The sequence below is a fragment of the Gigantopelta aegis genome, chromosome 8, assembly GCF_016097555.1.
Source record: "Gigantopelta aegis isolate Gae_Host chromosome 8, Gae_host_genome, whole genome shotgun sequence".
NCBI classification, from domain to species: domain Eukaryota; kingdom Metazoa; phylum Mollusca; class Gastropoda; order Neomphalida; family Peltospiridae; genus Gigantopelta; species Gigantopelta aegis.
In genome coordinates, this window is record NC_054706.1 from 77,823,888 (window position 1) to 77,841,628 (window position 17,741).

Consider the following 17,741-nt stretch of genomic DNA (forward strand, 5'->3'; position numbering starts at 1 on the left):
TACAATCAATCTATTAAATTGTTGAGTTTTTCTCTCATAAATTTGAAGAATAAAATTAATAGAAGGTAATTAATATGCAAGGTAAGTAATTTTTTTATAATGTTTTAATTGCAATGGGATTTGCTTTAGTACAATCAGCACAATGAGCAATTGATTTGTGCGTACAGGGAAAATGACTGGCTGGTTCAGTTAGGAATATATATACTGGGTATATATATATACATACAGGAGAAAATTGCTGATTCAGCATATTAAAGCAAACAAGATAAATGAAATAACTTACAGTTTTGGCTTCCCTGAGGGCAATGGACGAAAATCCTGGCTCGTAATCCATAATACTTCGCGGTTGATTCTTGTAAATATCTATAGTGGCTCTGGCACTAGCAGGACTCCAGTGACTATAGATAAAAACAACACATTTTAAAAACAGGGAAATGTAAGTAAAAGGGTATCCTATGTGGAGGAAATGTTTTTTTAAATCTGAAATGCGACATAATTCTAATACTGAAATCAGATCATCTATGTGAGGTATATTTCTAACACTGAAATATACAGTCTAGATAATCTGTCAGTATTATGCACGTCAGTATATTTGTGATATTTCCAGTACATTACCAGTAATTTAAGTTCACTATACATAAAACTATGTTCGTGATATTTTAAATACATTAACTTGTGATATCTTACCAGTACATATTCATGTTTGTGACTTGAACATCAAACAGTGAATTGTTACCCTTCAGGAAGTCATAATACCTTGTTTTCCTGTACTGTGAAAAACCTCACAACAATAACCCCCATCAAAGTGAACAACAATGAAACTAAACCTCACAACAATAACCCCCATCAAAGTGAATAACAATGAAACTAAACCTCACAACAATAAGCCCCATCAAAGTGAATAACAATGAAACTAAACCTCACAACAATAACCCCCATCAAAGTGAATAACAATGAAACTAAATCAAAGTCAGTTAGATTGGACCAGGTGGGAGGGAGGGGGAAGGAGGAGGTAATATTTTCAGACATGGCATCATGTGGGTAGGCCATTGGCATTAAAGCTGGTTGGTGCTCAACAGTGGTTTTAATAGTTCCTTTGGGGCAGTGTACGGTCACTAGACCATTTTCTCTCTCACTAACCTCTAATAACACCACCAGCCTCAGTGGTCTAGTGGTTAGGCCATTGGCATTAAAGCTGGTTGGTGCACAACAGTGGTTTTAATAGTTCCTTTGGGGCAGTGTACGGTCACTAGACCATTTTCTCTCTCACTAACCTCTAATAACACCACCAGCCTCAGTGGTCTAGTGGTTAGGCCATTGGCATTAAAGCTGGTTGGTGCACAACAGTGGTTTTAATAGTTCCTTTGGGGCAGTGTACGGTCACTAGACCATTTTCTCTCTCACTAACCTCTAATAACTAACCCACTGCTAACCCACTGTCCTGGACAGACAGCTCAGATAGCTGAAGTATTTGCCCAGGACAGTGTGCTTGAACTTTAACTGGATATAAGCATAAAAATCAGGTTGAAAAAGTTTAATTTTGTTTTGTTTAATGACACAACTAGAGCACACAGATTTATTAATCATTGGCTCAAACATTTGGCATTTTTGACATATAGTCTTAGAGAGGAAACCCGCTATATGTTTTCATTAGTAGCAAGGGATATTTTATATGCACCATCCCACAGACGGGACAGCATATACCACGACCTTTGATACACCAGTCATGGTGCACTGCCTAGAATGAAAATCAAGTTGAAATGTATGCTAAATGAAATGACTATAACACCAGACAGACAGACTTTAAGTGCCCCGTGCTATCAACACCAGCTGGATGGTACCCACTAACAGATGAAGTCAACACACTAACAGACTAAGTCAACACACTGACTCTTTGTTCCACAAGACTTTATCTAGATTAAACATGCTGACATGCAACTGTTGACCAGAATAATTTATCTTTATAATATGGCAATAAATAAAACATAAAAGAAAACTGAAAGCATTTTTATTAGGCCATAACTGCTGAAAATGTTTTTCACTATAATCTCATTATTAATGTTTTTGTTTTGTTTGAAGTTACTGCATTAGAGTGTGTTTTTGTATGAAATCTTATATCATAAGCACTTAGTCCATCCCATTATTCTATAAATATGTTTTTTGTAAATAATTTCCATTTGGTTTGACGTAAGAAGAAAAGTAAAAGTGTTTTGGAAATAACAAATAAATACTATTTTAGTTTGCAATTTACAAATCAATTGGCTCAGAAATAACTAACATGTAGTAGCATGAGAAACGGCTTTCTCTGTGGGACGGACTACAGACCAGTCATGTATTATAGAGGAATCGGCATCTTCAGTTTATGTCTGTGCTTATATCCACTAAAGGTACATCCTGGGAACACACATCAGCTATATTGGGCTAATGGACTATAACAGAGTCTGAGACTGTATATTGTCATGGCAACACCATACAAATTGCATGCATATGATGTCATTACAGATCTGAGTCTAAGACTTATGCCCAAAATCTTAGTGGTATAGGGGCAAGTTAAAATTATTCTCTCTCTCTAGACTGTAAAGTTTTATAAACACGGACCCTGGCTAGTGATTAATGGTTGCCAATGAGTTAGTGAGAGAGAATACAATATAGTTGTCTTTCAACTCCCCATTCAACCATTCAAACTTACTCTAGGTGGGAGCTGTTAGCAGGATGTGAACCCAGGACCGACCAGCCTTAAGGCTGATAGTTAAACCTCTGTTGTTACAGAGACCCACTAAAACAGCCCTACAGCAGCCAGTCTTTAATATCACACGGTGGCCGCATTTTAAAAACAGTTTACTTTTACCACCAACAACAACAATTAGGTAAATGAAAACATGAACATGTTTTACAATTTCTATCAAAAGCGTGACACGGCCCAGTGATTATTTTTAGCAGCAGTGTGTAAGAGATCATATTAAAGTCCTGACCCCAATCATATCGAAACAAAATCATAAAAAAAACAATCACACAAAACGATGTCCGTGACTTGTGTAGAGGGAACATGACACCCTCCAGTGCTGTCAATAATAGGCCAATTGTTAAACAGTTTGACCAATCAGATATGTGCTTTGTAAAGACCATCTCAACAGGTGCTGAAGGATTAAGTTTGGTTCAGGGATAATGAGGCAGGGCAGAGAGGTGCAGGCTCTTGTCAGGGATAATGAAGTGGGGAGGAGACAAGGAAACAATTATTAACTTAAATGAAGTATCACTGCTAAGCGGCTGAGGGAATAACAAGCATTTGATGATCTATATGACAAATAACAGGAAATATAAACTCCGGACCGGCCTCGGTGGCATCGTGGCAGGCCATCGGTCTACAGGCTGGTAGGTACTGGGTTCGGATCCCAGTCGAGGCATGGGATTTTTAATCCAGATACCGACTCCAAACCCTGAGTGAGTGCTCCGCAAGGCTCAATGGGTAGGTGTAAACCACTTGCACCGACCAGTGATCCATAACTGGTTCAACAAAGGCCATGGTTTGTGCTATCCTGCCTGTGGGAAGCGCAAATAAAAGATCCCTTGCTGCCTGTCGTAAAAAGAGTAGCCTATGTGGTGACAGCGGGTTTCCTCTAAAAACAGTGTCAGAATGACCATATGTTTGACGTCCAATAGCCGATGATAAGATAAAAAATCAATGTGCTCTAGTGGCGTCGTTAAATAAAACAAACTTTTTTATAAACTCCGTGAATATGGTTTGAAAATCAATGGTAAACAATACACTGCTGTCCTCAAAGTATATAGGAGTTGCTCTCAGTGTAAAAACTGACAGTAATTTTGAGTATAAATTAATGATATTGGCATGTGACAGTAGTTTTGTGAAAGCATGAGCTGGAGTAATTAACTACATCTAAATCTTAAGAACTGCAAACTAACATTTATGGAAAATGGAATATTAATACCTAATTAAAATGTTTTTGTTTGGGCTGTTTAGGTCTATTTGATATGAAAAACATATATATTTTGCAGGAACAGCAAACTACACTGTCTTCTGCACACTTTATTCAATTTTTTTTTTTTTTAACTGACTTCTGTATGATTTCCCCTGCGCGTGCTGTAACCTCACCGTGGTGCAGGGGTGTAACATTCTCTTTGAGAATGGCCAATACAGCACAAATTGAAGTTTAGAGTAAAATTTGGTGTCCGTAAAATTCTGTGATATTTGTATTTGTATTTTTGCACAGTTCTTTACACTGTTTTTGTTTAAACCTTGAATTTTTATATTGATGTTGATCATCACTTTATTTATTTGCATTACCATAGTTTGACACCCAATAGCCGATGTATTTTTCGTGCTGGGGTGTCGTTAAACATTCATTCATTCATTCATTCTGTATGATTCATTGGAACTTTCGTTTTTGTATTGTTTATTTCTTTATTTGTTTTATTTTTATTTTTTTTGGAGGGTGGGTGTTGGGGTTTGGTTTTCTCTCTTTTTTAAATAAATGTCTAAAACAGATAGTTGAGTTATGGTTGAGTTAAGGATATCCTTATGAAGAAAGTAATCTCTTTAACCCACTTAAATTGTTGAAAAAGAGATATCAATATCAAACTGATATCAAGCACAAATTCCATGGACTAAAACGTGTCAAATTCAGGAAGTAAAACTGCCCAGGTGTAACTGCAACCCGTGTTTAATGGTCTGGGATTTACACTTTATGAGAAATGGAGCTAAATATAAAAACCTGACACCATCATTATCGTACAGACTAACTAACACACATTTCATCTAGAGACACACATGCAGAAAGATTGATTTTATTTTTGGTTTAAATTCTAATTTTAGTCTTATCAATTGTGGGTTGTTGCAGCTTGACTCATAATTTTAGCACGTTGTTTATTTTTATTGCAGAAAAAAAGAAGGATAAAAAAGAAATTATCTGTTTAAAAGCAAGAATTTTATGGAATGTAAAATTATACTATATATATATATATATTTTTTTTTTTTTTTTTTTTAATTTGAAGACATGAACATTCATACATGCAACTACAAACCAAGTTTAGTTTGTCTATGACTTAAAGTTTGAAAGCACTTGAGCTTAACATAAAAACTTAACATTAGAAAGGAATACCTATATCTCGTCTTGTCTTTCTCAATTATAGACAAAAGCCTCACCAAAAAACAAGAGTGATAGTATTTTTATGATCTGGTTTGGTTACAGTAAACATTTTGGGTTCTTTTTTAAAGGTCAGTCAAACCTGTCATTGTACCCAGAAGTTAAACAACTCCCATACTTGAGAGGTGAAAGTAATTTGAAACATGCAGACGGATCAATGACACTTACATCACCACTACATTGATTACCCATACCTGACAAGTGATGTCTCAGAACTTCACGCAGCAAAACAAAGACCAATACGGACTATTTTATTACAAAATCAACATGGCAGCCTATTCAAAATTCAGCTCAGTTCACAATTCTTTTAGTTAGCGTACTTTCAGTGTTGTGCTCAAGTAACTGGCTGATGAATTGAGTAATTGGGTTTGTAAGACCAGCTGATATGCAACAATCTTGTAATGACAAGTGATCAATAGGTGGAAATGAGGCAACTGCTGTTTAATGGCCGGTCTTTGATGAAAACCAGAAGTGCTTTAATGACTTTACCATGTACAAGCACCATATTCAGTGCATGTGCACGTATATTGATTTGGTTAATATTGATGAATATCAATTTTATAACATTATAAATCAGAAGAAGAAAAAAATCTTATAACAAATAAATAGTGCCACTTAAAATTTGTTTTGTTTAATGACACTACTAGAGCACATTGATTTTTTAATCATCGGCTATTGGATATCAAACATTTGGTAATTTTGACAAATAGTTATATATTATGTTACGATGTGGCTTCCCAAAATGATGTCACGTGAAATCGTCATACTGGTTATATGTCACTGTATATCGTGAACTATGTGATTAATAAAGTTACTCAGTGCATCCGTGTCATGTGAAATCGTTATGACACACGTGTTATACTGGTTATATGTCCCTGTATATCGTGAACTATGTGATTAATAAAGTTACTCACTGCCTCCGTGTCATGTGAAATCGTTATGACACACGTGTTATACTGGTTATATGTCGCTGTATATCGTGAACTATGTGATTAATAAAGTTACTCACTGCCTCCATGTCATGTGAAATCGTTATGACACACATGTCATACTGGTTATATTTCCCTGTATATCGTGAACTATGTGATTAATAAAGTTACTCACTGCCTCCATGTCATGTGAAATCGTTATGACACATGTGTCATACTGGTTATATGTCCCTGTATATAGTGAACTATGTGATTAATAAAGTTACTCACTGCCTCCATGTCATGTGAAATCGTTATGACACATGTCATACTGGTTATATGTCACTGTATATAGTGAACTATGTGATTAATAAAGTTACTCACTGCCTCCATGTCATGTGAAATCATTATGACACGTGTCATACTGGTTATATGTCCCTGTATATAGTGAACTATGTCATTAATAAAGTTACTCACTGCCTCCATGTCATGTGAAATCGTTATGACACATGTGTCATACTGGTTATATGTCCCTGTATATTGTAAACTATGTGATTAATAAAGTTACTCACTGTCTCTGTGTCACGTGAAATCATTATGACACACGTGTCATACTGGTTATATGTCCCTGTATATCGTGAACTATGTGATTAATAGTTACTCACTGCCTCCATGTCATGTGAAATCATTATGACACATGTGTCATACTGGTTATATGTCCCTGTATATAGTGAACTACGTGATTAATAAAGTTACTCACTGCCTCCATGTCATGTGAAATCGTTATGACACATGTGTCATACTGGTTATATGTCCCTGTATATAGTGAACTATGTGATTAATAAAGTTACTCACTGCCTGCATGTCATGTGAAATCGTTATGACACATGTCATACTGGTTATATGTCACTGTATATAGTGAACTATGTGATTAATAAAGTTACTCACTGCCTCCATGTCATGTGAAATCATTATGACACGTGTCATACTGGTTATATGTCCCTGTATATAGTGAACTATGTCATTAATAAAGTTACTCACTGCCTCCATGTCATGTGAAATCGTTATGACACATGTGTCATACTGGTTATATGTCCCTGTATATTGTAAACTATGTGATTAATAAAGTTACTCACTGCCTCTGTGTCACGTGAAATCATTATGACACACGTGTCATACTGGTTATATGTCCCTGTATATCGTGAACTATGTGATTAATAGTTACTCACTGCCTCCATGTCATGTGAAATCATTATGACACATGTGTCATACTGGTTATATGTCCCTGTATATAGTGAACTACGTGATTAATAAAGTTACTCACTGCCTCCATGTCATGTGAAATCGTTATGACACATGTGTCATACTGGTTATATGTCCCTGTATATAGTGAACTATGTGATTAATAAAGTTACTCACTGCCTCCATGTCATGTGAAATCGTTATGACACACGTGTCATACTGGTTATATGTCCCTGTATATTGTAAACTATGTGATTAATAAAGTTACTCACTGCCTCTGTGTCACGTGAAATCATTATGACACACGTGTCATACTGGTTATATGTCCCTGTATATAGTGAACTATGTGATTAATAAAGTTACTCACTGCCTCCATGTCATGTGAAATTGTTATGACACATGTGTCATACTGGTTACATGTCCCTGTATATCGTGAACTATGTGATTAATAAAGTTACTCACTGCCTCCGTGTCACGTGAAATCGTTATGACACACGTGTCATACTGGTTATATGTCCCTGTATATTGTAAACTATGTGATTAATAAAGTTACTCACTGCCTCTGTGTCACGTGAAATCATTATGACACACGTGTCATACTGGTTATATGTCCCTGTATATAGTGAACTATGTGATTAATAAAGTTACTCACTGCCTCCATGTCATGTGAAATTGTTATGACACACGTGTCATACTGGTTACATGTCCCTGTATATCGTGAACTATGTGATTAATAAAGTTACTCACTGCCTCCGTGTCACGTGAAATCGTTATGACACATGTGTCATACTGGTTACATGTCACTGTATATCGTGAACTATATGATTAATAAAGTTACTCACTGCCTCCGTGTCACGTGAAATTGTTATGACACATGTGTCATACTGGTTATATGTCCCTGTATATCGTGAACTATGTGATTAATAAATTTACTCACTGCCTCTGTGTCACGTGAAATTGTTATGACACACGTGTCATACTGGTTATATGTCCCTGTATATCGTGAACTACATGAATATGAACTATGTGATAATAAAGTTACTCACTGCCTCCTGGGTTCCTTCTTGTCCCACTCAGAGAGGCTGCGGTTCCGGCCTTTGTAGAGATTCTTAAACTTCCCCTCGGGTTCCGATCGGTACCCCGAATCATCTGAAAGTAAACATATATATATACTGTGATGAATCAAATACAATTAGTTCAAGAGAAGAAAAATCTACTTTCTTCACAGTAGTACACAGAATGCATTATAGAAATGTTGACAAAATATACAAAATTGTTTTACAAGATTTGTTTCTTATCACTATTGATAATTTAATCACATATTATACTTGAAATATATGGTAAAACAAAATGAGAATAGGTATATTAATAATACAGATGTTTTCTATCACTATACCTAATCATTTGAATGGGCAATAAACTACTAACCTTGTACATTTGTTGTTTTTCCATAATTACGATCTGCAAATAAAACAGTAAGAAAGTTAGAATCATTCTAAAACTGAGCTGTCCTTTAAAAGTTGCTTAAGCAGATACGTTAACTTAGCATCAGAAAAACTGCATCATCCGTGCAGTAATAGCAAGTAAAGAACAAGTTAAATCATACAAGTTAATATAAAGTATACATGTTCCACCCTACCAAAGGGAGATAACTGATCTAAACTGCATCATCCGTGCAGTAATAGCAAGTAAAGAACAAGTTAAATCATACAAGTTAATATAAAGTATGCATGTTCCACCCTACCAAAGGGAGATAACTGATCTAAACTGGCAGAAATACATCTTTGGTTTGAAATGAAAAAGAAACATATTCAAGTTTTACTTTAAAAAACATACAAAACGAAACAATAACAAAACGAAAAAAGAATATCAGCAAGCAGAAATGAAATAGAAAACAAATAAAAAAAGTTTTTCATAGAGGTCAAATTTATCAAGTTTAAATATTATAATTTGTAGTTTAACCTATTTTCCAAATTAATTTATTATCAAAACGTACACAGGTTAACATTAATATAGTCAATGAAATACACTTGTGTACCCGGGAGTACTATCATTATCACATACTAAAGAAGCATAACTTTCAAATATACGAAGAAATGTAAACATAAAATGGACAGTATTTTCAACATTTTAATTATTTGTCATCAGATTGAAGTTCAAGCATCATCAGTCTCTATATGGCGACTTCAAATCATTAATTTTATCAAATATACTACTTAACTGCATAGTCAAACCTCCATAGATATATACATTTTACAAGTGGAAGCATTCATTTTTGATATCCTAGTCAACAGTTGATGTAACTAGTTGCAAACATTCAAAGAGTTGAAAACAGTTCTACTCTTAACAGAGTACTACAGATAGACAGATCACTTCTAGAAAATAAAGTAAGAACAACAACTAAATTACATTCAGGAAAAAAAGACTAAGAAATAAATAGAACATGAAAAGATGCCTACATGAGTACTGATAATTTTATATAGTAAACACTAAATCTTAAACTCAGTTTTCTTGAATATCTCATTTATCTTAAACCAAGAAGAAATATTTAATTTAATGACGCACTCAACACATTGTATTTACGGTTATATGGCGTCAGACATATGGTTAAGGACCACACAGATATTGAGATAGGAAACCCGCTGTCGCCACTTCATGGACTACTCTTTTCGATTAGCAGCAAGGGATCTTTTATATGCACTATCCCAATGACAGGATAGTACATACCACGGCCTTTGTTACACCAGTTGTGGAGAACTGACTGGAACGAAAAATAGCCCAATGGGTCCACCGACTGGGATCGATCCTAGACTGATCGTGCATAATGTGAATGCTGTACCACTGGGCTACGTCTCGCCCTTGAACCAAGAGTGTGCTTACAATAACAAGTTTGTTTTGTTTAACGACAGCACTAAAGTACTTTGATTTGTTAATCATCGGCTATTGGATGTCAATTATTTGGTAATTTTGACAGTCTTAGAAATGAAACCTGATACATTAGTCCATTAATAGCAAGGGATTTTTCATATGCACCATCCCACAGACTGGATAACACATACCATGGCCTTTAATATACCAGTCGTGGAGCACTGGCTGGAATGAGACATAGCCCAATGGGCCAACCGACAGGAATCGATCCAATACCAGCACGCATCAGGCGAAAGCTTTACCACAAGGCTACATCACACCCGCTTACAATAACATGTCATGATGTTATTTTCATTGCATTACAATGCTAGATCAATTCAAGGTATGAATTGATCACAGAGTAAAAAGGATGAAGATCGAAGGATTGATCACTCTGCATGACAAGAATATGGGTTGGTTGATGGTATCTGGCAATTTAAAACTTTGATGACGACAGTTAAAATATTATGTCACTCATAATATAATGCTCTATGGAAACATCACACATGTATTTAGGAAAACTATTTCAAAACTGTTCATAATGTTAAAAAATTAAAACATATTGTGTTTCAATTTGTACTTTTGATTTTGTTCCATGCTTGAAAAACAGAGCTAACAAAATAACACCACTTTAGAAGTTGGGGGGGGGGGGGGGGGGGGGTCTTCTTGTCTATTATTTCCACTATATTGACATTTCAAACTTGATACCTCATCTAAGCTATTTCTAAATTTCGGTCCTAAATTTTTGTATCACTAGATATGGCTAACAAATAAAGTTACAATTTGTAGCAACAATGATTCTTCAGAAGCAGCAGAGAAAAAATGTATATTAATGATCTAATTAGCTAACTAATCCATATCTAAAAATAACTGGGTTCTGAATTTTCTGTTACTACAAATATCACAGTTATCAGGAAAAAACTTAATCACCAACAGGATCACTAAAACAATTCTTTTCACATTTATTACATGTGCTTATGCATTAACAGCTGCACATGCATGTGCATTACTGACAACGTAGAGATTAAGAAGAAACAAAGTTAAAGTTTGTTTTGTTTAACACCACCACTAGAGCATATTGATTTATTAATCATCAGCTAGTGGATGTCAAACATTTGGTAATTCAGACATCTATATCTTAAAGAAGAAACCTGCTACATTTTCCCATTAGTAGCAAGGGGTCTTTTATATGCACCATCCCACAGACAGGATAACACATGCCACAGACTTTGATATACCAGTCGTGGTGCACTGGCTGGAACGAGAAATAGCAAACAGTAACAAATTGGTGCTTGAATTAGGAAACATGACTGTACAGCTGAACTGTTTAATTGACTAGTTGTATTAAGCAACCACCTGTTTTAAGATTAAGCTGACTACCAATTCAAATCATCTAGGAAACATGACTGTACAGCTGAACTGTTTAATTGACTAGTTGTATTAAGCGACCACCTGTTTTAAGATCAAGCTGACTACCAATTCAAATCATCTAGGAAACATGACTGTACAGCTGAACTGTTTAATTGACTAGTTGTATTAAGCGACCACCTGTTTTAAGATCAAGCTGACTACCAATTCAAATCATCTAGGAAACATGACTGTACAGCTGAACTGTTTAACTGACTAGTTGTATTAAGCGACCACCTGTTTTAAGATCAAGCTGACTACCAATTCAAATCATCTAGGAAACATGACTGTACAGCTGAACTGTTTAATTGACTAGTTGTATTAAGCGACCACCTGTTTTAAGATCAAGCTGACTACCAATTCAAATCATCTAGGAAACATGACTGTACAGCTGAACTGTTTAATTGACTAGTTGTATTAAGTGACCACCTGTTTTAAGATCAAGCTGACTACCAATTCAAATCATCTAGGAAACATGACTGTACAGCTGAACTGTTTAATTGACTAGTTGTATTAAGCAACCACCTGTTTTAAGATTAAGCTGACTACCAATTCAAATCATCTAGGAAACATGACTGTACAGCTGAACTGTTTAATTGACTAGTTGTATTAAGCGACCACCTGTTTTAAGATCAAGCTGACTACCAATTCAAATCATCTAGGAAACATGACTGTACAGCTGAACTGTTTAATTGACTAGTTGTATTAAGCAACCACCTGTTTTAAGATTAAGCTGACTACCAATTCAAATCATCTAGGAAACATGACTGTACAGCTGAACTGTTTAATTGACTAGTTGTATTAAGCGACCACCTGTTTTATGATCAAGCTGACTACCAATTCAAATCACCTAATAAAGTATAACACTTTTCAAGAGTTACCAGCTGTTAAAGCAATTTTTGAAAAACAGATTTTTCCAGAGTTAACCAGAGTTAACAGATATGTCCATAAGTTGACAACATTGACATTTTAAAATATGTATTAAACAGAACATAAGAAATCAGATTAGAGAAAACCTTTTTTGAAATATCGATTTAAGCTTATCAACCAACAACTCACTAAATAGTTGTACTTTAAGATTTACAAGATCTAACAACATATCAAAGTGTTTAATTAAGAAAGTAATTTAAAATTTTACTTTTACAAAACAAAAGAGGAACACTTAAGCATATCCTTGAGTTGCTGTGCACACACCATGTCCATTTAATTAATTAAGAAAAGGTTGGAAATGTACATGCATGTATGGCATACATTAAACCCCTTTGATGCGGTGCAATTTAACCCATCCATTTGTGCAAAGGCAAAAACACTTTAGAAGAAAACAAAACTTTATGGCATGCCGAAAATCAAATCTGAGAGAATTTTTTTTTTTTTATCACATGCAGTAGGGAAAACGGAATGTATAATTTGGGGGTGAGTAAATATGTTGGTTAACTGAATCATGCCGCTGTGATGCAGATTATGAAACATGTCTCCATGGCTGAAGAGTTCTAGAGTTCTACAGAAGTGATCTCCCCTACCTTCCTCAGACCTAGTGTCTGAAATATCATCTGGGAAGACGTACGTGGGTTGGTACGTGTTTTCGTCTGAAACGAAGCAAGTTCCAAACTATCAACTATCTGTGTCAACAACTTGGTCTAAACCGTGAACTCTCCATGTGAACAAGTCCAGCACTGATTTAACACTTACCTGGTGTATACCACAAGTATCAAATTAGTAATAACAAATGTTTACACACAGTAAACTAAACCAAAACCTCCACAAAAACCACTTTAGACAAGAACAAGTAAAACAATAAATGCCAGATTTTGTCTGTTTTAGATAGATAATCCTAAACTATGATTGTTACAATCTTCAGTACATTTACATTAATAAACATATCTGGAAAAAAGGTTTTGGTAATTTTTTCATATCAAATTAGAATATATTTGAATAAATGTTTTAATTACTTTTTAATGTAGCTGGGAAGGTTCTTTCAATTACTTAAAGTGTATATTAATTAATTGTTTTATGATTTATTTATTTTTGTTAGTTTTTTCTCATATTCTTTTAGTTATTTCTTTATTAGAATGTATCTGAGAGAATAATTTCAGTAAAACTTTTCCAAGCACACCCAAGTAAATATTTTGTTATTTTTTAAACAGTTTCAGAAAAATATTTTTTCTATTAGTCATAACTAACAATATATATATAAAAATAATAATAATAAAAATAATAATCATAATTGAATGATTTGAAATTTCATGTCTAGGTTAGTGTGTTTGTGATTAAATGTAATTTCATGTCTATGTTAGTGTGTTTGTGATTAAATGTAATTTCATGTCTAGGTTAGTGTGTTTGTGATTAAATATAATTTCATGTCTAGGTTAGTGTGTTTGTGATTAAATGTAATTTCATGTCTAGGTTAGTGTGTTTGTGATTAAATGTAATTTCATGTCTAGGTTAGTGTGTTTGTGATTAAATATAATTTCATGTCTAGGTTAGTGTGTTTGTGATTAAATGTAATTTCATGTCTAGGTTAGTGTGTTTGTGATTAAATGTAATTTCATGTCTAGGTTAGTGTGTTTGTGATTAAATGTAATTTCATGTCTAGGTTAGTGTGTTTGTGATTAAATGTAATTTCATGTCTAGGTTAGTGTGTTTGTGATTAAATGTAATTTCATGTCTAGGTTAGTGTGTTTGTGATTAAATGTAATTTCATGTCTAGGTTAGTGTGTTTGTGATTAAATGTAATTTCATGTCTAGGTTAGTGTGTTTGTGATTAAATGTAATTTCATGTCTAGGTTAGTGTGTTTGTGATTAAATGTAATTTCATGTCTAGGTTAGTGTGTTTGTGATTAAATGTAATTTCATGTCTAGGTTAGTGTGTTTGTGATTAAATGTAATTTCATGTCTAGGTTAGTGTGTTTGTGATTAAATGTAATTTCATGTCTAGGTTAGTGTGTTTGTGATTAAATGTAATTTCATGTCTAGGTTAGTGTGTTTGTGATTAAATGTAATTTCATGTCTAGGTTAGTGTGTTTGTGATTAAATGTAATTTTGCAATGTGGAACTATTAGAGCACAAATTCACAAATCTTCTGTTCAATTAACAATTTCATTTTCAAATCTGCATTAACTCTTTTCAGTTATTTCGTAACTTGCACGAAGCCATTATCGTATGTTTGGCACATGACAAACACAATAAGTTTTTAAAATGAGACAATGTAAATACAAAATTATTATCCAAGAAACAATCAAATAAATAAATAAAATGTATTAGACAATGTAAATACAAAATGATTATTATCCAAAACAGCGCTATGTGATTAAACCAATGAAACATAATAAATTAACCATCCATGCCTCTGTGACTACTAAAACAAATATATCTATAGCACAAGCTGCCAGTAAATAAATAAAACCATTAGGTAGCCCCTGTTCCTCATGGTGTTGTGATTAATGGATTATGAATAAGCTGCACACCTACATGAGAGGTAGTTGTGTTTATACATGTTATGATAATCTTACCCAAATCTTTTACTGTACGCATGAAAAAAACAAAGATATTTTGTAAGTAACCATAACACATAATTCAACTTTATGATAATCAATTAATATTAAAATAAAAATGAACAAATACAGTAGTTAAAATATATGTAATGTTTTCTTGGTTTTGCTTTAGGTTTATTTTTATTTTTTATTTTTTATTTTTTGCAAAGTGTACAAATTAGTATAGGAAAAATAAAGTTTTGTTTCTTTTCTAACAAATATGAAATTTAATTTAGGTCATTGAAATCAATAGTATATAATAACATAAATTGACATTTGTAATAAGTAAAAGATTTCTTGTATACATATAGCTTTGCATAAAACATTTTTTAACTAAGATATGAAAAGTTGTATTATTTTAATGTGATCCCTTTTTTTAACCATTACATTTCTGTCTTGTTCCTGAAAGTGTATTCTTTCATCTTAAAGTTGAGGCACTACTGCAGATAAATATAGGTTTTATCTTTGAAAGAGTTAACATTTTAACTGCAAATCAATGTAAAATTATCTTTTTAAATATATATAGGAAAAGAAACACGTCACACACAGTTAACTTACATTATTGAATATTTTGTGGAGTACAGCTTGCCACAAATATAATTTATTTCACTTGACATAAATAACATATTTACTGTGCTCTATGACAAATAATGCACATTTAATGTATAATACAAATATGAGTTGCTAATAATGACAATAACAAGAGTTACATCCATAAACACTAAAAACACAAATGGCCAAATGTACAAAGACTGTTTCCTTCTTGCATGCTTGTAACTACACACATTTATAATGAACTTGACATAAACAGGCTTCATAAATTGAAACCTAGGTTTTCCTTTTCTATAACATCTAAAGACAAGTTGACAAATGGCTATGACATATTCCATTTTATTTTTAAAAATTGAAATAAATGCATGCTAAAAGAGAAAACGTGAATTAAGCTATTTATCTACAGACCATCTATGATGTGCCCAGGATGCCATTCAGTGTTTTAAGACTTATATGAGGTGAAACACATACATAGAAGGATTTCCTCATTTTGACAGGCAGTCTTCAGAGAAAACCTGCTACAGTTTTTAATCAGTTGCAAGGGATCATTATATACACCATCCCACAGACAGGACAACACATACCATGGTTTTCAATATACCAGTGGTGAAGCACTGGTTGAGATGGTGGTTAAAATGTATCTGCTAAAGTGGTTCAATCCTATGACACAAGCACCACCCCCTTCCCCTTATTAAGTTATTTCCCCAGAACGTTATTTGCTGTTCCAATGAGATATTCACAACTGGCATATCAAAAGCTGTGACATTTGTTTTAAAAAATTGCTTTCAGACTGTGAATTTAGGATTCCATGCTTCTTTGAATGCAAGATTTTGGGTCAGAAGCGTTACATTATGAAATGGAATCCTAAAATATCTATATTATATCAGGTTAATTGTATGTAGGCAGGAAAATAAATTGCATCATCATCATCATCATCATCATCATCATCAACACCTTCATATATGGTCTAAATAAACAACAGCATTCAAGTTCTGGTACTCAGTAGCTAAAAATAACAAGGATGTGAAATCCATTTTACAATAAAAGTTAAAATAAAGATCTTGAAAAAGCTGATAATTATATTTATCCTATAACTTGCACATAATATCCATGTCATAAACCCATTTGATATTTACCATCATTAACTTGGTTAATAATGTTTTGCTGTCAATAGTCATTTGTTTACAAGCCATTTGTTTATAAGATTTAGTTAAATGTGTATGACATCAAACTACATTTGTGAAAACCATAATGTCGTCATAATACCAATGTATAATGAAGGCGACTTTAGTACTGTGATTTACTAAATATCGAATTAAAATGTTGTTTTAGAAGTGTTATAGGATAAATAGAATTCTCTACTCATGTTTTTTAATATGTACAATATCAACCTCATCTACTTTATCTGTATTTGTTTCAGCAGAGCCTTGACAAATACTGATTAACATAGACTCGGTTGATTTTTTTCTATATTAAAAAACACTCATGACAAATGTTTTCTATATGGTATTTTTAAACATTTATATAAGAAAACAAGCTGAAATAAAGTAAAAATCTAATGTATCAGATTCTGAAAGCTATGAGAGGGTGGATGGAATGGAATGAATCAGAGACATATGACTAACTAAACACAGAACAAGACAAGTGGATTTTGTTTATACTCAACATGCAGACATACATTTATTACCTTTTAGATAAATTTCATGTGTTTTGATTGGTCAATAGCCAATGCATACCAAAAGTACACCATCTCATTTGCGGGAAAATACAGGATTTGCGGGAAAATACAGGATTTGCAGGAAAACACAGGATTTGTGGAAAAATACAGAATTTGCCGGGGTGTACGAAATGTCACATGACTTGCTCAACTGGTTGTAGGAAGATACAAACTGCGAATGAGACTGATGAATTTTTCTCCAACACGCCTTACTGATTAAATTTGTTAAAAGACTTGAATTCATTATGAATGGGAATACCACAATTCGATAAATTTTATTTTGATTGTTTATTTGAAGATTTCTTGAGCACGTTTG

The 17,741-nt window shown here is 33.5% G+C and overlaps 1 protein-coding gene across 1 annotated transcript in view; it reads right to left on the bottom strand.

Annotated features, from left to right (window-relative positions):
• LOC121379849 overlaps window positions 1–17,741 on the bottom strand; it is a 206,620-nt gene that overhangs the window by 58,517 nt on the left and 130,362 nt on the right. The window contains exons 16-19 of the mRNA XM_041508501.1: window positions 13,147–13,212; window positions 8,741–8,773; window positions 8,359–8,461; window positions 284–398 (exon numbers count right to left, since the gene is read on the bottom strand). Coding sequence (XP_041364435.1) covers window positions 284–398; window positions 8,359–8,461; window positions 8,741–8,773; window positions 13,147–13,212 — 317 coding nt within the window. The remainder of the gene's footprint in view (window positions 1–283; window positions 399–8,358; window positions 8,462–8,740; window positions 8,774–13,146; window positions 13,213–17,741) is intronic.